Raw genomic sequence first — 21,375 nt, forward strand, 5'->3', positions numbered from 1 at the left:
GTCAATCTTTCTGAGTGGAGATGTATATAGGGGTAGGGTCAGTATCCTGGCCACAAACCACAACCCAATGGCATGGATTAAAGGTTACTGTGGTTACTAAAGGACTCAAATCAAATATTCCACAGTACCCTTCCAGCCTGGGAAAAGAATGCACTCCTAGCTAGCCACTATCTCTTCTACAGTGCATCCGCAAAGTATTCAGAGAGCTTCACTTTTCCACATTTGCAGGGAACACAGTTAACCCCTTGATCAACCCCTAGCGTTAACCCCTTCACTGCCACTGACATTTTTACAGTAATCAAAGCATTTTTATAGCACTGATGGCTGTATAAATGTCAATTGTCCCAAAAATGTGTCAAAATTGTCTGATGTGTTCACCATAATGTCGCAGTCATGATAAAATTTGCAGATCTCCGCCATTACTACTAAAAAATAAAAATGCTATAAATCTATCCCCTATTTTGTAGACGCTATAACTTTTGTGTAAACCAATGAATATACGCTTAATGCGATTTTTTTTTACCAGAAATATGTAGAAGAATACAGATCTGCCTAAACTGAGAAAGAAATTAGCTTTTTTGTATATAACGCAAAAAATAAAAAAACGCAGAGGTGGTCAAATACCACCAAAAGAAAGCTCTATTTGTGGGGGGGAAAAAAAGGGACGTCAATTTTGTTTGGATGCAATGTTGACCGCGCAACTGTCAGTTAAAGCGTCACAGTGCCGAATCGCAAAGAATAGCCCGGTCATTCTGCAGCCAAATCTTCCAGGACTGAAGTGGTTAAAGTCACTCAAGGACTGAATTATTTGTAGTTGGTTTTGTTATTTTATATAATTGGTATAATATTTACATGTTTTTTGGTCTTGGATACATTTTTTGTTTTTTTACATGATTTTTGAACTTGCAGTGCACCATTACGTGCGGTACACATCAGTAATTGGATTTTTTGCACCTTAGAGTTTATGAGTTTTGTCGATTGCACACTGCACCAAAATGTTTTGTTTTTTTAATTCACCAACTTTGGGCAGTTGCTCTTGAGAGATTTTATATTTATTGTATGTATGTATACACACACACACACACACACACACACACACACATATATCTTCCACACTGGTACCTGCACCCAGCATAATAATGCGCTGTGTGATCCATCTTTAAGGGTTAATTCTATTATTAGCTGATGGGCATCGCGCCACTAACCACTTTATACATTTACATCACCTTACTTAACTTGTGGAGTCTTTCATGGGAGGCAGCAGCCCAGCTTACTCCTAAGCATGGAATTTGAATTGATTATACTAAAGAATTCTTTTTTTTCTAAGGTTTAACGTTTGTGAAATGAAATCAGAACTATTTATTTCCAATTAAAAATGGTGCCTTCTACACTGGTGGTGCCTGCTAGTGGATCTGCCCGCTCAGCGGGGGATCTCCCTGCTAATCTTCGCTGAGCACGACTGATGCAGCCCGCTGGCCTCTATGGGCTGTTGGACGGAAACAGACCACCTGCCTGTTTTCATCCGATCCATTCCACCACTCCATAGAGAGCAATAGATGGACCAATAGGGTCCACCTGAAAAACTGACATGCAGACTCGATTAGTCCGTCAGAGTGAAGGAGCCTTAAATATGTTTTTCTGCAGTAGTTTATTACATAGACAGGCAGACTGATGGACAAGGCAAACAGACATAGCTAGAGAGGTGTAAATAAAAGATCATGCTATTTTATAAATAAAGTATGTTCAATAACTAGTTCATTCCAGGTAAAACCTATAAACACAAGCTATAAGGCTGGATTCACACTTATGCAGTTTTAGTGCTTTTTGCATTTTGCAGATTTGCACTAGAGTCCATTTAACATAGTTTCCTATGGAACAAGATCTGTAGTGCAAATCTGCAAAATGCAAAAAGCACAAAAAATGCATAGGTGTGAACCCAGCCTTAGAAAGGAGAAAAGCTTTTTTTTTTTTTTTTTTTTTTTTTTTTATAGTTACACTTTAAAATATCAAAACGAAATTTAAGTTTAGTTTAAATTACCTAAGACTAGCAAAGCTTTATCTTGGTGTGATTGACTTCAGTATATTTTTTTAAAATCTATTCTAGAAGCAAAAAAAGAAAATATTTTGCTGAAAGGATGAGTGCACAGAATGACGGAGAGATTAGCTTATGGTTGGTGGGCTTCTTCTCTTTTCATTTACCAGTCACAGTGTGGGGGTGGGGGGACCTGCAAGTGAAAATGAAAATGCAGCAAACATGATAATCTGTCTTCCCCTGCTAGACAGGGTTGTGCTGTGGGGCAGAACTGCAGAAATCTCAGGACTGAATACACCATACACATCTTTTGGCAGACAAGGTTTCATATATAAATCTCATCTGTATATTTAGCTTTTGCCTATAGTTTAACTCTAATATTTCTAAAACTATGCAGCAGAAATGTAATATTCATTGGTACATTTCCTAAAACAGACACCCAATTGGGTTGATTTACTAAAACTGGAGAGTGCAACATTTGCAGCCTCTTTGCATAGAAACCAATCAGCTTCCAGTTTTTTTTTTTTTTGTGAAAGCTTAATTGGACAAGCTGAAGTTAGAAAGTGATTGGCTACCATGCACAGCTGCATCCGATTTTGCACACTCTAGTTTTAGTAAATCAACCCAATTGGGTGTATGTTTTAGGAAATGTACCAATGAATATTACATCATGTATTGTATGAAGAGGTGCAGATCAAAATTCCTGAAACATCCTCCTTATCGAAGAGGAATGACTGTTACAATGGCTGTACATCTATTGCTATATCTTACCAGTATGGCGTTCCCACAAAGGAATTGGCAGGTGATGCTATAGACGCAGATCCAAAGTCTGCTAATTTTACCTGACCAGGCTCAGTAAGCAGTATATTCCCAGCTTTAATATCCCTAAAGATAAAAAAAGAAAAAAAGACAAAACGTAAAATGTTGTTAGAACGGATAACATTTTGACTGTATTAAAACTATCGTCATAGGTGAAAGTACAACCTATTCTTAAAAATAAACATTTTACCAAATTAATGTAATAACAAAATCCAAGCATACAAACTGACAAAGCAAGAAAACCAATACAATCACTGTATTTTTAAAGCGGAGTTCCACCCAAAAGGTTGAGCGGGTACCCCTTTTTGGTTTTGGCCACTTCACCAGAAGTTCAACCCCCCCTTTTCTGCCGATGCGCCTCTAAAAATATTCATGTAAACATTAAAATGTGCATGGACACATAAGCCAACAGGCTTAAAGAAAAAAATGTCAAAGCCTGTATGAGCAGCATTTTTAATGCCCAGGGTACATGAGGCCTTAAAGTGGCTGTAAGACCCTTTCACACGGTTTTACCATCGGATTTGTGGCACATTTCGGCTGCTAGCGCAATGGGCAGGAGCGGTGGAGGGGCAGTAAACACACCGCTCCAAAGAAGCTGCTGGCAGGACTTTTCCTGACGCCCTGCCAGCGCTGGCAGGGCTTTCACACTTGAGACAATGGAGCAGCTGTTTGAGGGCGCCATGAAAGGGGTCGTAGCCTTTAAAACAAAAAAGTGGAAGCATTTCCTCATAAGGCATACTTGCTTAAACCTAAAGCACCTAGTGTGGATCCTGGCTGCTTTCCCCTTCCCCTGTAATCTGCATCAGTCATTTGTGACAGTTTTCATCAACACCAGGCAATCTATGGTGTAGGAAATGTCCAGGGGGACTGGGAGAAAGGCGTAATGAGAACATACAGTATTGTCAGGATGTGCAAGTGTAAAGGTGTGTGTTTTTTTTCAGCCCCTGCTAGTACATTTGTATTCTGATAGCCCTGGGTGTATATGCATGAATCAATAGGGTACTAGGTACCACCTAGTTAAGACCCAGTTCACACTAGCCTTTGATGCGACTAATGCCACAGAGTGTAAAAAGTCACATCAAAGTAGTGCAGGAACCTTTTATAAAGTCAGACAGACTTGTGTAGTATCAGCCAAGAAAGCTTTTATAGGGAAACATTAAATTACACATCATCTGACTTGGGGTCTCACAAGTAGGATCCTATATCGCATCAGTGTGAACTGAGCCTAAAAGTGATATTAAAGTCTCTTTTTTTTCCCTTTAAAAATAACAAATGTGCCCCCACAGCAAGCAGCTTGCTATGGGGGCAGCCGAGCCGAGCCGCAGCTCTGTGTGTCCATTCAGACAAAGAGCCGCAGTTGAAAGGGGAATGTAATTACAAATTATTTTGAAAATGGACAGTTTCATGGAAAGATCCAGGTCACGAATGATTGTTATGATCTAATGTCCAAGCTGCAGGTACCTAAAGAATTCCGTTTAAGGTGTGTGAGGTATATCCCTGATAATGGGCACACTAGGGTCAAATCTTTGAGTAAGGAATATGCTATGGTAAAGCCATGGGCAATCGTTCCCTTAATCCAATTCACATTTAGTGCATGCAAAGAAGCAACTGAAGAGATGTAATGGCTTAAAAGGTATCCTTAAAGCAGAACATCACTCTCTCAATTAACATGGACTATTTTTAATCCTCATGTTCCATCCAAAAAAAAAAAAAAAATTAAAAGCTAGCAGCTACACATACTGCAGCTTCTGGCTTTTAATAGGACACTTACCTGTCCTGGAGTCCAGCGATGTCAGCACCACAGATGAGGTTTGTCAGCTGCCAGGTGCTGCTGATGCCATTGCGGGTAAGGGTACCTGGCAGTGTAGCCTTATGGCTTCACACCCCGGAACCCTACTGCGCATGCACGAGGCCCCGCTCCTCCCTCCTACTGGCCCGGCGACAGGGAGAGGAGGAGGAGGAGGAGGAGGAGGAGGAGATGGAAGCCCCGTGATGATGTCACGGGCCAAGGCCCAGACTCCCGGAAGTGGGAACAGGGTACCTGTCAAAGAGTGGAAGTTTTTTACATTTCTTTATCGTCTAGTTTCCTTGCCCAGGCAAATTATGTCATATATCCCAGGAGTATTCAGGAGGGAAGAACGGGTTTTCTTAGCTCAGCACACCCTTCTGTCTGCATGCCTTAGATAAGGAAAGATGTATTCCAGGAAGTAAATGCTACATAAATCTGTCCACATCTTACTCAAGTTTGCCAGGACCAGAAATACAAGAGCGGCGTTTTTCAAATTGATTAAACATGGATGGATGGGGAGTTTGGTTTGAATAATAAAAATAATTAAATAGTGTTTTTGGGTTGTGGTGCTCAGATGCAATGTAGTTCCGTTTTACCACTTATCCCAACACTGTCAAGCAACCCAACAGTAACCCTCTCCCCCAACTCTTACCAACTTGCTAACTTTTAACCTGACTCCAACACTTAAATGGGTCTTAACCCAACCCTCTAATAAATTTAAAGTGGTTGTAAACCTTTACACACACACATATATATATATATATATACACACACACACACACATACATACATACATACATACACCCAGTGAAGCGACCGGGCTCAGGTGATACACAGAGATGAAATCATCCTACAAAAGTTGTACCTGTATATCCTGCCTCATCTCTTTTACAGCTGTTCAAAGTGCAACATTTATACAGCTTGTTTGAGCATTCAGAAAGCAGGGGGTGGGGAGCTGAAGTTACTCAGCAGGAGAGTTCTGAAAGCTGATTGGAGGGAATAGGTATACCCCAATACACACAGGAACAAAGCTAAGACTGTCAATCGCAGGCTGTGTGCTGGAGCACCCTCCCGGAACCTTCTCATCTCTTGGAGTCAGGAAAATCTGTTGGAATTGGCTCATGAAGATAGCAGAGAGAAATTACACTTAGAGGTCTGGCTTAAGGCAAGTACACACTTGAGAGGGATATGCTTTGTTCACAGGTTGACGTTTACAACCACTATGATGTTAACTTGTTAAATGAGATGTCAACGTAATACAAAGAAGCAGATGGAGGTAAAAAAAAAGGAGAGATAGAGATATATAGGTGTGTGTGTGTGTATATATATATATATATATATATATATATATATATATATATATATATATATATATATATATATATATATATATATATATATATATATATATATATATATATATATACACACACACACACACACACACTTGTACTCATAAGTTTACATACCCTGGCAGAATTTGATTTTTTTTGTCCATTTTTTAGAGAATATGAATGATGAACACAAAAGATTTTCACTCGTGGTAAGTGTTTGGTTGAAGCTACTTATCAATCAACTGTGTTTTCTCTTTTTAAATCATAATGACAACAGAAACTACGCAAATTACCCTGCTCAAATGTTTTCATATCCTGGTGATTTTGGCCTGATAAGATGCACACAAGTTGGCACAAAGGGGTTTGAATGGCTATTAAAAGGTAACCATCCTCACCTGTGATCTGTTTGCTTGTAAAGAGTGTGTATAAAAGGCCAATTCGTTTCTAGACTCCTGACAGACCCTTGCATCTTTCATCCAGTGCTGCACTGACATTTCTGGCTTCTGAATCATGGGGAAAGCAAAAGAATTGTCAAAGGAACTGCAGGAAAGAGCAGTTGACCTGTATAAAACTGGTAAGGGATATAAAAAGATATCTAAGGAATTGAGAATGGAAATCAGCAGTGTTCAAACTCAATAAGTGGAAAATGAGGGGTTCTGTTGAAACCAAACCACGGTCAGGTAGATCAACTAAAATTGGGGCCACAACTGCCAGGAAAATTGTTTGGGATGCAAAGAAAAACCAACAAATAACTTCAGGTGAAATACAGGACTCTCTGAAAACATGTGGCATGGCTGTTTCAAGATGCACAATAAGGAGGCACTTGAAGAAAGATGAGCTGCATAGTCGAGTTGCCATAAGAAAGCCATTACTACGCAAATGCCACAAAGTATCCTGCTTACAAAACACCAAACAGCACAGAGACAAGACTCAAACCTTCTGGCACAAAGGCATTTGGAGTGATGAAACCAAAATTTAGCTTTTTGGCCACAACCATAAACACTACATTTGGAGAGGAGTCAACAAGGCCCACGATGAAAGGTACACCATTCCTAATGTGAAACACAGAGATGGATCGCTAATGTTTTGGGGATGTGTGAGCTACAAAAGCACAGAAAAATTTGGTCAAAAGTGATGGCAAGATGAATGCAGTAGGTTATCAAAAAATAATGGAGGTACATTTGCATTCATCAGCCAGGAAGCTGCGCATGGGACGTACTTGGACATTCCAACATGACAATAATCCAAAACACAAGGCCAAGTTGACCTGTCACCCTGTCATTGGCTATAGCAGGTTCTGGAGTGGCCATCTCAGTCTCCTGACCTCAATATCATTGGGCCACTCTGGGGAGATCTCAAAACGTGAAGTTCATGCAAGACAGCCCAAGAATTTACAGGAACTGGAGGTTTTTTGCCAAGAGGAATGGGCAGGTTTACCATCTGAAAAGACAAAGCCTCATCCACAGACTCCATGCTGTCAATGATATTAAAGGTGGAAATACACAGTATTAAGAAGTGGGGCATGTAAACATGATCAGGGTCATTTGGGTAGTTTCTGTTGCCATTATGATTTAAAGAGAGTAAACACAGTGGATTGATAATAATATAATTTAATATATATATATATATATATATATATATATATATATATATATATATATATATATATATTTCTTGGCCAAAATTTTCTTTCACTCATGGATAGGGTTTGGCTGAAGCCATTTATTATCAATCCACTGTGTTTACTCTTTTTAAATCATAATGGCAACAGAAACTATATACATATATACACACACACACACACACACACACATTCTTATAACCTAGGCAATCTTTATGTAGAGCAACAATTTTTTTTTCCAGATCCTCAGTATGAGGAAGGGAGAGCCATAACACCACAATTTAAAACACCTGCTCCCCATTCACAGCTGAGACTATGTAACACTATCAAGTCAAATGACACCAGGGAGGGAAAATGGCTAATTGGGCCCAATTTGGACATAGGGGTGTACTCACTTTTGTTGCCATTGGTTTAGACATTAATGGCTGTGTGTTGAGTTATTTTGAGGGGACAGCACATTTACACACTGTTATAAAGCTGTACACTCACTACTTTGTAGCAAAGTGTAATTTCTTCAGTGTTGTCACATGAAAAGATATAAAATATTTACAAAAATGTGAGGGGTATACTCACTTTTGTGGAGAATATATATATATATACATACACACATATACATATATACATATACACACACATATACACACACACACACACACACACACACACACACACACTTACATTTAAAAAGTGTAAAAGAATACAGGATTGTTCACTACCAGCCATTTAGGTAAAATGGCAGACAGGAACAGCTTATACCAACATCTGTTTTCAAATGTTCATGTTCAAATAGTGAATAAACAGCACAGAACATACATCACTCCATATCCTTAGGGAACAATAACTGAACAATACTCTTGGAATAATGTCAAAAATTAGATCACCTTTAAACTGAATCTAAATACAGCTTCCTAAGCATTTTTTAAATCATGAAAACATACAAATACAAAGAAAAGATCAAGGCAATGATTAGATGTTAAACTGCCTATACCCCAAATACTACAATGATAATTTCCACTAGAGGGGGCTGCAGTCATGTCTAACTGGCTTGTTCCTTTATATTCATCAGTAAGTCCTGGGAAAATTATGTAATGAAACAACTGCATATAACACAGATCCTTTATATATTTTAGGTAGTTGTAAATGTTTAATTTCCACTGCAATTGTCATAAATTGCTGTGAGAAAGTTTAAAAAAATATAATGCAGTCTGTAAGGTTTCATAGGCCTAAAATAGCCAAGAATTTAGATCATTATTTTTCCTAGTGGACACAAAAACAACATTTTACAAGAACCTGTAGCCACAAGCCATAACTTGTTTTTTGTAAAAGAGCTGTTAACACTTACACGTGGGTACTTTTCAGGTGGTCATGAAAATTGAAAAATAATGGAGATGACATGGCCAAGGAAGGGATAATGAGCAAAAAGGGGTCTCAGGAATTCTTATCACCCAAGTAGAGTTTTGCTGTGCATTTGGAGCTCTCATCTTTCCACAATATAAAAACAAGTCGCCTAATATGTGCCATATCCAAACTGCAAGGGAGCCGATAGTTACATAATCTCAAGTTTGGGTTCATCACTTTATCTGAGCCTCTAGCTAGATGTCTTCAAGTAATAAGGTTCCAGGCATATTTACTGTAAACTTCCGGGGTGATAAATTACCGTAAGGCCCATAACACAACTGTTCACTTCTAGATTGCTGCTCCAATGACTAGAAAACATTGTAGTGTGTCAGTTTTTGTATAACTTGATGTTACAATCCTCTATAAAGCCACCTTTATGAACACCTTTTTAGACCAAGAAAAGAACTTTCATCTCCCCATGTTAAGAAAGAAGTACAAAAGCAGCTTCTATTTGCATTCAACTAATTACTAACAAAGTTTTTATAAGTCCCGTGTGGTGGACAGTACTCAAACGCTGAACTCGAGTGAAGTGGATTTATGCATTATCCAACTGTGATGATTGACCTCTATTGTGGCATCCTTTGTAAGCAAGATGATGCCCAGTCCCTCCCAGAACATGACCCTAATAATTGTTTGGTCACTCCCTAAGCCAACAATTGAAGCCCTCCACCCACCCCAGAAGAGGCAAAAGGTTTTATCCCCTGGTGAAATGTTGTCCATTCACTGGGACAAGAGAGATGACCTTGTGTGTCTGTTCATCTCTTCAGAAAGAGAACCGAAATACTTACTGCTTAGGGGTCAGGAATTATACAGTAGCTCCCTAAACCCACAGGAGGTCAGCAAGCCACTCAATGTTTTACTGAACAAAGGAACAATTGTTGTACTCACCACAAAGTTTGTGCAAGAGTACAGAACAGAACATTTTTATTTATTTATAGGCAGCTCTAGTATGGATGTCAGATATAAGAGAAATATATACATATATAGATCCAGGCACATAGATCTAGATATAGAGATGTATACACACACCCACACTATATCTCAGAAAAGTGAGTACACCTCTCATATTTTTTTGAATATTTTATTATCTTTTCATGTGACAACATTGAAGAAATTACACTTTGCTACAATGTAAAGGAGTGTACAGCTTGTATAACAGTGTAAATTTGCTGCAAGAAGTTGAGTGCACACGCCCAGCGTCATATCCAGAGGTTTGGGAAATAGACATTTGAGTGCTGCCAGCATTGCTGCAGAGGTTGAAGGGGTGGGTCAGCCTGTCAGTGCTCAGAGATTTGCCACATACTGCATCAAACTGGTCTGCAAGACTGTCATTCCAGAAGGAAGCCTCTTCTAAAGATGATGCACAAGAAAGCCCACAAACAGTTTGCTGAAGACAAACTAAGGACACGAATGACTGGAACCATGTCCTGTGGTCTGATGAGACCAAGATAAACTCATTTTGTTCAGATGGTGTCAACCAGGTGAGAAGTACAAAGACAAGTGCGTCTTGCCTACAGTCAAGCATGGTGGAGGGAGTGTCATGGTCCGGGGCTGCATGACTGCTGCTGACACTGGGGAGCTACAGTTCATTGAGGGAACCATGAATGCCAATATATACTGTGACATACTGAAGCAGAGCATGATCCCTTCGAAAACTGGGCCGCAGGGAAGTATTCCAACATGATAATGACCCCAAACACACCTCCAAGACAACCACTGCATTGCTAAAAAAAGCTGAGGGTAAAGGTGATGGACTGGCCAAGCACGTCTCCAGACTTAAACCCTATATGGAGCGTCTGTGGGGCATCCTCAAAAGGAGGGTGGAGGAGCGCAAGGTGTCTAACATTCAACAGCTCCGTTTTGTCATCATGGAGGACCTGTGAAGCTCTGGTGAACTCCATGCTCTTTGAACATTTCACAAAGAATTGTTCAACCCATCATCCAAAAATGGAAAGAGTATGGCACAAATGCAAACTGCAATGGCCATCCACCTAAACAGACAGGCCGGGCAAGGAGAGCATTCACCAGAGAAAGAGCCAAGAAGCCAATAGTAACTATGGAGGAGCTACAGAGATCCACAGCTCAGGTGGGAGAATCTGTACATAAGACAATTATTAGTGGTCTACTCCACAAATCTGGCCTTTATGGAAAAGTGGCAAGAAGAAAGCCATTGTTTAAAGAAAGCCATAAGATGTCCCTTTTGCAGTTTGCGAGAATCATGTTATGTCGATGCTTTTCTTCAGCAGAGACCGGGAAGCTGGTCAGAGTTGATGGTAAGATGGATGGAGCCAAATACAGGGCAATCTTAGGAGAAAAGCTGTTTGAGTCTGCAAAAGACTTGAGACTGGGGCAGAGGTTCACCTTCCAGCAGGACAACGACCCTAAATATACAGCCAGAGCTACAATGGAATATTTTAGATCAAAGCATATTCAAATGTTAGAAAAGCCCAGTCAAAGTCCGGACCTAAAAATCGAATAGAGAATCTGTGGCAAGACTTGAAAATTGCTGTTCACAGACGCTCTCCATCCAATCTGACAGAGCTTGAGCTATTTTGCAAAGAAGAACAGGAACAAATTTCACTCTAGATGTGCAAAGCTGGTAGAGTCATACCCAAAAAGTGCTGCACTACTAATCCTCAGAACAAAATATTCTACAAATATTGTGTATATTCAAAATAGATGTGTATTATCCCAAAAAACTAAAAAAACCAAAAAAAAAAAAAAAAAAACACTGTATAAATAGGTCTCAAAAGTTCATGCATAAAAGGGACGGATTGAAGAAAATCCAGCGATATGCCACCCCAAATGAAGACAGAGGCAAGTGATCTCCACCAACGGTATCACAAGTCGCTCACCTCAGACAACTAAAAGCAGCAGTTGTCCCCTCTGTGGATAATCAAGACTCCTGGCACACTCTGGATAAAAGATCTCCTCAGACAGAAAGACTCCTTAATGGGTTCTAAAGACCCCGATCACCTTAATCGTGTGTGTGTATAGAGATTATATATATATATATATATATATATATATATATATATATATATATATATATATATATATATATATATATATATATATATATATATAGAGAGAGAGAGAGAGAGAGAGAGAGAGAGAGAGAGAGAGAGAGAGAGAGAGAGAGAGAGAGAGAATTATAGATAGGTAGAGGGGGGGAGAGAGATGGGGGGGGAGTGAGGGGGGAGAGCGAGAGAGAGAGCTAGAGAGAGATAGCGCGCTAGAGAGAGCTAGAGAGGGAGAGAGCTAGAGAGAGAGAGGGATATCGCGCTAGTGAGAGCGAGAGATAGCGCGCTAGAGAGAGCTAGTGCGCTGGAGAGGGAGAGCGCTAGTGCGCCGGAGAGAGCTAGAGAGGGAGAGCGCTAGTGCGCCGGAGAGAGCTAGAGAGGGAGAGCGCTAGTGCGCCGGAGAGAGCTAGAGAGGGAGAGCGCTAGTGCGCCGGAGAGAGCTAGAGAGGGAGAGCGCTAGTGCGCCGGAGAGAGCTAGAGAGGGAGAGCGCTAGTGCGAGGGAGAGAGCTAGGGAGGGAGAGAGCTAGGGAGGGAGAGAGCTAGGGAGGGAGAGAGCTAGGGAGGGAGAGAGCTAGGGAGGGAGAGAGCTAGGGAGGGAGAGAGCTAGAGCTAGGGAGGGAGAGAGCTAGAGCTAGGGAGGGAGAGAGCTAGAGCTAGGGAGGGAGAGAGCAGGACAATACAGTACTTGATAACTCTATTGATAGGCTCCGTTGCTCTACACTGCCCCCCACACCCTTGGGTTCTTTTCTGACTCAATTTGATTTAGTGGAGGCCTGGAGATGGAAGCATGCGGATAAGAGAGTATTCGTGTCAGTCAGAATCACATGGTACCTTATCTCATATTGATCTCTGTCTAGTCTCATCAGATTTGCTCAATATGATGATTGAGGTTAAGTATCTCCCCTAGGGCGGTATCTGATCACTCTCCTTTAATGGTAGACCTTGCCCTGGACTGCCCCTCCTCCTATTGGGTGTGTGAGTCCTTTGTGGTTAGCTGACCAGGCCGTTGTGGACCAAAGTATGACCAAAATGAAATCATATTGGATAAGCAACAAGCAGAGCGCCTACTCCCCGGTGGTCGGGATGCTTTTAAGGCCACCACGGCTCTTTTGCTGCAGCAATCGGGCAAGCCCGCAGGGCATCTCAGTCCAGACTGGTGGATGCCGAAAGAGTTCTCAGGGAGGTGGAAGCTGCATATTCTGTGGCCCCCACACCTGAGACACACACGGCCTGGAAGCACAGGGCCAGACTAGACTTGGTACTTTTGGAGCGCACCCAAAAGAAGTTGCTGTATCAGAATCAGCGACTCTTTGAATTCGGTGACAGAAACAGTCGCCTACTGGCATATCTCTCCAGACCTCACTATCAGCCATGTAGCATCCCCAGAATTAGAAACTCAGAGGGAGTAGTGGTAGAACAAAACAAAGAGATAATGGATGCATCTGTCGCATTTTATTCCTCATTATACACTACCAGAGCTCACTACATAATTGTGGAACTGGATGATTACCTATCTGATATCTCGCTACCAAGACTTCAGGATCATCAGGCTTCACTTCTTGATGCCCCTCTAACAACTGAAGAAATTGGGGAAGACATACAATCCTTTGCCAGAAATAAAAAATCAGGGTTGGATGGATTCCCCATAGAGTGGTATATGCACTTCAGAGAACTACTAATACCTCACCTACTGAGGGTATATCATTTTGCTATGAAAACGAGACAGTTACCGCCCTCTATGTCTGAGGCGCCGATTGTCCTTATTCCCAAACCCCATAAAGATCACCTGCTCTGTGAAATCGTATAGACCGATTTCGCTCATCAATTCAGATATCAAGATTCTAGCCAAGGTGCTTGCCCGGCGACTGAACACAGTCATCACTGGATTACTTGGAGTGGACCAAACTGGGTTCATCCCTGGGCGATCGACCTCCATCAATTTGCGTAGGCTTTTTACTAATCTGCAAGTCGCTCATGATAATGTGGGATCTCGGGCCGTATTGGCCTTGGACGCACACAAGGCATTTGAATCAGTCGAATTGCCATACTTGCTGGAAGTTTTAGCAAAATTCAGATTCGTCAACACCTTTATCGGGTGGGTGCAACTACTCTACTCGAAGCCCACCGCTAGACTAAGAGTGAATGCAGCCATGTCTGATCCCTTTCTGATAAAGAGAAGCACTAGACAGGGATGTCCCCTGTCGCTGCTGCTATTTGCATTGGCAATAGAACCTCTGGCGGCGCTAATAAGATCCAGTGGGGAGGTAGTGGGACTGACGATTGGGGGTCTGGAAGAAAAGGTGTCTTTATACGCTGATATGTTGATTTACCTGTCGTACCCCCAATTGTCTCTCCCAGCCCTGCTGGAAATTATTCGGAGGTTTGGTCACTTTTCTGGGTTCCAGGTCAACTAGGACAAATTCCTTCTGTTTATGATAGGCCAAACAAACAATGTCGATAGTGTTACCTCCCTCCTGTCCCTTACAAATAGTCAGCTCCTTCCGATATCTGGGGGTTATGATACAACAACCAATCTCCTCCTACATCAATATTAACCTAGATCCTCTTATCAGAAGACTAGACTAGACTCACATTAAAGACATGGACCAACCTCCCCCTAACACTGATAGATAGGATAAACATTTTTAAAATTATCTTTTTACCGCAGTTTCTGTACATCCTGAGTAATTTGCCAGTATATGTCAATAAGGTCAAATTTAAGGAAATAGACTCAATTCTTACCACCTTCATTAGGAGGGGGGGAGCAGTTAGGATCGTGAGAAACACCCTACAGTTGCCAGTAATGGAGGGTAGACTGGCTTTACCTTGCCTTCAAACCTATTATATCGCCTCGCAGTTGACCCACGCGCACTGGTGGTTTTATCCTGAAATAAACAATGCGGCCACTGCCCTGGAGGCAGCTATACTCGCCTCCTATGAGTCCCTTCAAAACTTGATTCATCGTATGTCCCTTAGAGGGAGAGAGGGCATGACTATACTAGCAATGACCCTACAGATTTGTAGGCTCACTAAAATGCTGCCATTCAACAAACGCAATACCTACTCACCAAATGCCCCACCATGGGGAAATCCGAATTTGCAGGAATTCTACCGCAGAACTGATGGGGGATTCTGGTCCATACAGGGGGTGAAACGATCATGCACCTATTTTCAATTAATGCGTTCAGCCCTTTTGAGGAATTTCGTCGGGAATATAACCTACCCAAAACAGCCTACTTTCTATATTTACAGATACGTCACACTGCTGCAACGCAATTTGGCCTTCGTAACATAGTTGTTCAACTCTCTCCACTAGAACGATTACCGACTGATTCTTCTCACACTAAACTAGTTTCATCATATTATAGATCCCTCCTACATTCTACAACTCATAGGCTTAGCAGTATGGCCCATAAATGGAGTGCTGACATCCCTGAATTGACAGAGGACATCTGGCAGGAAGTTCTTCCCCACCAGGTACGGAAGATGGCACATTTTTTTCATCTTGATGTGGGAGTGCACCCGGATTAGGACGTTTTGGTCGGAGATCACGGCCTTCATCAGCTCCTTGACCCAGATACCAAATATCTGCAACCCTCTACGGTGTTTACTAGGATATATTGATGATGAAGGTATATCTAAAAATGTACAAACCTTCCATGAAAGTTAAACTGGGACTTTAACATTTCAAAACTTTCATTTCAGCCAACCATCAGGCAGATCCAACTCACCTGTGAATCATATTGTGAAAATGCAGGTAGGCCAGCCCCTGCAAGGCACCGTGAGTAATGGCAGCTATTTCCACTTCCTGAAGTGGCTTCTTGTGAACTGCAAGGAAGAAAAATTTCGCAAAAGAATGAATAATGGACTCTCTGCATTTGTGAGTGCACGTTTCACATTAGAAAAAATCATTCAAAAGAGAAAAGAATAATGTATGCTTGAAGGTGCCATCATGGCTCTCCAGAAGGAAGTAGGGGATTTGAACGTTATGTTGCGGTTTTTGATTGCTAGAAAATTATTTCAGTGCATTTCTATAAAAAAATATTTTTCTTGATAAACATTTACACAAAGTACCACAGGACCTACAAAATCAGTAGCATCACCTTTTTTATTCTACCAGTCCTATACTTTCAGAAATTTCATGGTTTTGAGGAGTGAAGCTGTAAGCTGTAGTGAAAAATTAAATGAATTATATGAAATGAAATTATAACGCTCAGATTTTTAGTGCAAGTGGCTTATTTACAGTTTGGCGTCCCATTGATTTTCACCATTTAAAATGGTATTAAACCCAAGACTAAAAATGTAAAATATTGCAGCGTACCAATCCTTAGAGGTGGTGGCTGATCTGGGCAGTATTTGAGGGCCCCTACTCTGAATGAAGGAGCAGAGCGGCACCTTTAGAGCGCAGCACTGTTAGTCTGGAAGGGGAAGTGTTAGATGTTCTAGCAGATTTAAATACACTAACACATAGAAGCCAAATACCAGTTAAACCCTTTATAAGCAGTTACACCACACTTTTTTTACCCCCATTTTCGCATAATGGTTTTACACAAACTATAATCATTGTAAAACATCTCACGTCGGTGTTAAATGGTTTGTCTCAACATTTTAACTGCTACATCTGCAAGAGCGCTTGTTCTTTTGAAAAACAGACCTGCTGGTTGGATCCCTAGGTGAAAGAAAAAGCCTTAAAAAAAAATGAAAACTAACGCAGCCATCACATCCAAAAATTGATAAGCTGCAATATAATAAAATGTTTTCTTTTTCATTGAGAGATAAAATATTGAAATATGTTTTAGCCAAGCAGAAAAAGAGGTATGGGCAGCTAGCAACAGATAAGATATAACTTAAAACTCGTAAACAGTGAATAAGACAGATGACGGTTTATATAATGAGAGCCTACTCACAGTTCTCCACGCCGTTGCGGTGGGTTAACGTACAGTGCAGCATCCAATTATAAATGGGCTGTCAAAACATTGCCGCCATAGGCCAAAAACCACCAAGTACTTTATTTCCCCCCACCCCACTCAATGTGTTGCAGCACTGTCTGATATCCTAAGTAAATTAGGGAGCTAGTAACAATGGCACACAATGCAACAAAGATAAGAACAGCAGCAGTGAACAGTCATTGTTGTAAAACAGGTTTATTGTGGGGAAAAGACAAATGGCAACATACACTGACAGTTAAAAATCATGTTTATCACATAGTAAGGGCCTCTGATGGGCAGTTTCACAATTGGGAACCTCAGACCAGGATAGAAATACTGAGTAAATTGCTTCAGTACAATTATTGCTGCACTTTGTTTGCTGCCCTTCAGTTTGTTCTCTGGGTCCTGCAGGTGTATCCATCCACCCACTATTTCTATCCTGGCCTGAGGTTCCCTGTTGTGGGACGGTCTATCGGAAGCCCTTACTATGTGATAAGCCTGATTTAGCCATCACAAAATGAGTTGTCATTTGTCTTTTCACCACAATAAATCTGTTATTATATTACACTCGGATTGCGCACTGCTGTTTTTCTTATCAGTTTGCCTAGAGATACTGAATTGAGATCAGCTGAAAGTTAACCTGAATGCTCCAATTGGATTCTATGAACTTCTTGCAGTTTTGCATACACATGTATGTACACACAACACTTACTGCGTCATATACTCCATTACTACTATATACACAATGCAACACACCAATACTCATGTGCTACCTTGCATTGCATGAAATGCTTATTTTAATAAGCATTACCATAATGCACCAGTGTGAATGGGCCCTGAATCTTGAACACCATGGCAGAGTGTCATACAACAGTGTGCTGCAATTTACTTTTATGTTTGCAGCCTCTCAAACCCCAAAAACCAATGTTGGATTAAACATGGTAAATGCTATGTTATATAAAACTGTGGCTCACACAACTTTATTATCTTTGTAGCCAGTGCTAGATTATAATTAATATAAAACATTTATCACTGAATATATTCATTATCCAATTGTTAATATTTACTATAGCCCACTTGATCACGATGCTTCACAATGGTCAAGTAACTTTTCTCTTACCTTCTAACAAATCTGAAGCGGATCCCAGGCAGTATTCCATTACCAACTACAAGAAAGCACAAAATATGTTAAATCAGATCTTGTTGCTAACATACTGTACATATGTTAAGGCCACACTGACAATTTCAGATAACTTCTGAAGTCATCCTGGTGAAACGATTAAGGTGGGGTCTATACCGGTGACAACATAGAGAGATTATATATATATTTATATTATAAATAAATAAAAACACAGGGGACAGGGGCTTCCCCACAACCTGCACCAACAAATGAAGGAGACTGGGAGAAAAAACACTGAAGGAGAGCATACATCTGGATATATCAGCGTATAAGGCGCATCTGACTTGCATGCTTCAGCATGGGGTTCATAGCTCCTAGTGAGTGTGGGCATAAGAAGGGTGCACAGAAATGTGTCTGCACAGCACATACAGCATCTTACAAAAGTGAGTACACCCCTCAAATTTTATTATATTTTTGCATGTGACAAGACTGAAGAAATTACACTTTGCTACAATGTAAAGTATTGAATGTACAGCTTGTATAACTCACACAGCTTGCAACAAAAGTGAGTACACCTCTAAGTGTAAATGTCCAAATTGGGACCAATTAGCCATTTTCCCTCCACAGTGTCATCTGACTCAGTATGAGAAAGTCACTCTAAAGGTGTGAATGGGGAGAAGGCGTGTTAAATATGGCGTGATTGCTCTCACTCTCTCATACTGGTCACTGGAAGTTCAACAGGGCACCTCAAGGCAAAGAACGCTGAGGATCGTAAAAAAAGAAAATTGATGCTCTACATAAAGATGGCCTAGTCCTAGGCTATAAGAAGATTGCCAAGACCCTGAAACTGAGCTGCAGCATGGTGGCCAAGATCATATAGTGGTTTAACAGGACAGGTTCCAAAGAAGTTGATTGAATAGGACGCAGAGCACATGCAGAGGAAGTCTTTGGAAAATGTACGTACGAGTGCTGCCAGCATTGCTGTAGAGGTTGAAGGGATGGGGGATCAGCCTGTTAGTGCTCACATCATATGCCGCACATTGAATCGAATTGGTCTGCATAGCTGTTACCCCAGAAGGAAGCCTCTTCTAAAGATGATGCACAAGAAAGCTTGCAAACAGTTTGCTGAAGACAAGCAGACTAAGGACATGGATTACTGAAACCATGTCTTGTGGTCTGATGAGACCAAGATAAACATATTTGGTTCAGATGGTGTCAAGCGTGAGTGGTGGCAACCAGGTGAGGAGTACAAAGACAACTGTGTCTTGCCTACAGTCAAGCATGGTGGAGGGAGTGTCATAGTGTGGGGCTGCATGAGTGTTGCCAGCACTGGGGAGCTACAGCTCATTGAGGGAACCATGAATGCCAACATGTACTGTGACATACTGAAGCAGAGCATGATCCCCTCACTTCTGAGACTGGGCTGCAGGGCAGTATTCCAACATATTGACCCCAAGCACACCTCCAAGATGACCACTGCCTTGCTTAACAAGCTGAGGGTAAAGGTGATGGACTGGCCAAGCAGGTCTCCAGACCTAAACCCTATTAAGCATCTGTGGGGATTCCTCAAAATGGAAGGTGAAGGAACGCAAGGTCTCTAACATCCACCGGCTATGTGATGTTGTCATGGAGGAGTGAAAGGACTCCAGTGGCAACCTGTGGAACTCTGGTGAACTCCATGCCCAAGAGGGTTAAGGCAGTGCTGAAAAATAAATTGTGGCCACACAAAATATTGACACTTTGGGCCCAATTTGGACATTTTTACTTAGGGAGTGTACTCACTTTTGTTGCCAGCGGTTTGGACATTATAGTTTCATAGTTTCATAGTTAGTAAGGTTGAATAAAGACACCAGTCCATCCAGTTCAACCTGAGTGAGTGTCTACCCCTATCCCTGTACATTGCACACTCACATTGGTCCCTACCCTCAAGGAGCCTACAATCTAAGGTCCATTCATATACTAAGGCCAATTTTGGACAGAAGCCAATTAACCTACCTGCATGTCTTTGGAGTGTGGGAGGAAACCGGAGTACCCGGAGGAAACCCACGCAGGCACAGGGAGAACATGCAAACTCCAGGCAGGTAGTGTCGTGGTTGGGATTCGAGCCAGCAACCCTTTTTACTGCTAGGTGAGAGTGCTAACCACTACACCACTGTGCCACCCAATGGCTGTGAGTAGAGTTATTTTGCGGGGAAAACAAATTTAAACTGTTATACAAGCTGTACAGGCACTACTACAAAAAGTGAAGGGTGTACTCACTTTTGTGAGATAATATAATTGATTTTCTGGCACATGAGACTGCACAGGTGTTACCACACTAACAGGGATGAAACAAGTGTGAATGATTATCTGATATCCATTGGGTTTTTTAAGCATTGGAAGGACTATCAGAACTGCCTAATACTGTGGACTACAACCATGGCCAAACATTTTCAGAATGACACAATATCAATTTTCACAAAGTCTGCTGCCTCGTTCTTTAGAATGGTAATTTGCATATACTCCAGAACGTTATGAAGAGTGTTTAGATGAATTGTAATGTATTGCAAAGTCCCTCTTTGCCATGAAAATGAACATCATCCCAAAAAAAACAAAACATTTATACTGCATTTGTGAAGAAGGCTTCTAAGTGACCAAAAAAGTTCAGCAAGCACAAGGAGTCTCCTATAGTCGATTCAGCTGCGGGATCGGGGCACCACCAGTGCAGTCCTGGCTCAGCAATGGCAGTAGGCAGGTGTGAGTGCATCTGCATGCACATTGAGGTGAAGACTTTTGGAGGATGGCCTGGGGTCAAGAAGGGCAGCAATGTTGTCAATTCTCTCCAGGAAAAATCATCAGGGACAGACAGATAATCTGCAAAAGGTACAGGGTTTGGACTGCTGAGGACTGGGGTAAAGTAATTTTCTCTGGTTAATCCCCTTTCCAATTGTTTGAGACATCCAGAAAAAAACCTTGTCCGCAAAAGAAAAGGTGAGCACTACCATTAGTCCTGTGTCATACCAACAGTAAAGCATCCTGAGACCATGCATGTGAGGGGTTGTTTCTCATGCAAGGGTATGGGCTCACTCACAATTTTGCCTAAGAACACAGCCATGAATAAAGAATAAAACAAAAACATCCTCCGAGAGCAACTTCTCCCAATCAACCAAGAACAGTTTGGGGACGAACAATGCCTTTTCCAGCATGATGGAGCACCTTGCTATAAGGCAAAATTGAAGTGGCTTGGGGAACAAAACATGGAAATTTTGGGTCCATGGTCAGTAAACTCCCCAGACCTTAATCCCATTGAAACCTTGTAGTCAACCCTCAA

General features: G+C 41.4%; 1 protein-coding gene across 10 annotated transcripts in view; it reads right to left on the reverse strand.

The window, feature by feature from the left end:
• Positions 1 to 21,375, reverse strand: part of TAOK3 (TAO kinase 3) — a 401,409-nt gene that overhangs the window by 244,091 nt on the left and 135,943 nt on the right. For all 10 annotated transcript variants that reach the window (XM_077462074.1, XM_077462072.1, XM_077462066.1 and 7 more), the window contains 3 exons: positions 18,066 to 18,111; positions 15,749 to 15,845; positions 2,804 to 2,917 (listed from right to left, as the gene is read on the reverse strand). In XM_077462074.1, coding sequence (XP_077318200.1) covers positions 2,804 to 2,917; positions 15,749 to 15,845; positions 18,066 to 18,111 — 257 coding nt within the window. The remainder of the gene's footprint in view (positions 1 to 2,803; positions 2,918 to 15,748; positions 15,846 to 18,065; positions 18,112 to 21,375) is intronic.

This window comes from Lithobates pipiens, unplaced genomic scaffold (assembly GCF_037356315.1).
Source record: "Lithobates pipiens isolate NorthernLeopardFrog02 unplaced genomic scaffold, aLitPip1_a1.2 Scaffold_3, whole genome shotgun sequence".
Classification (NCBI taxonomy): Eukaryota; Metazoa; Chordata; class Amphibia; order Anura; family Ranidae; genus Lithobates; species Lithobates pipiens.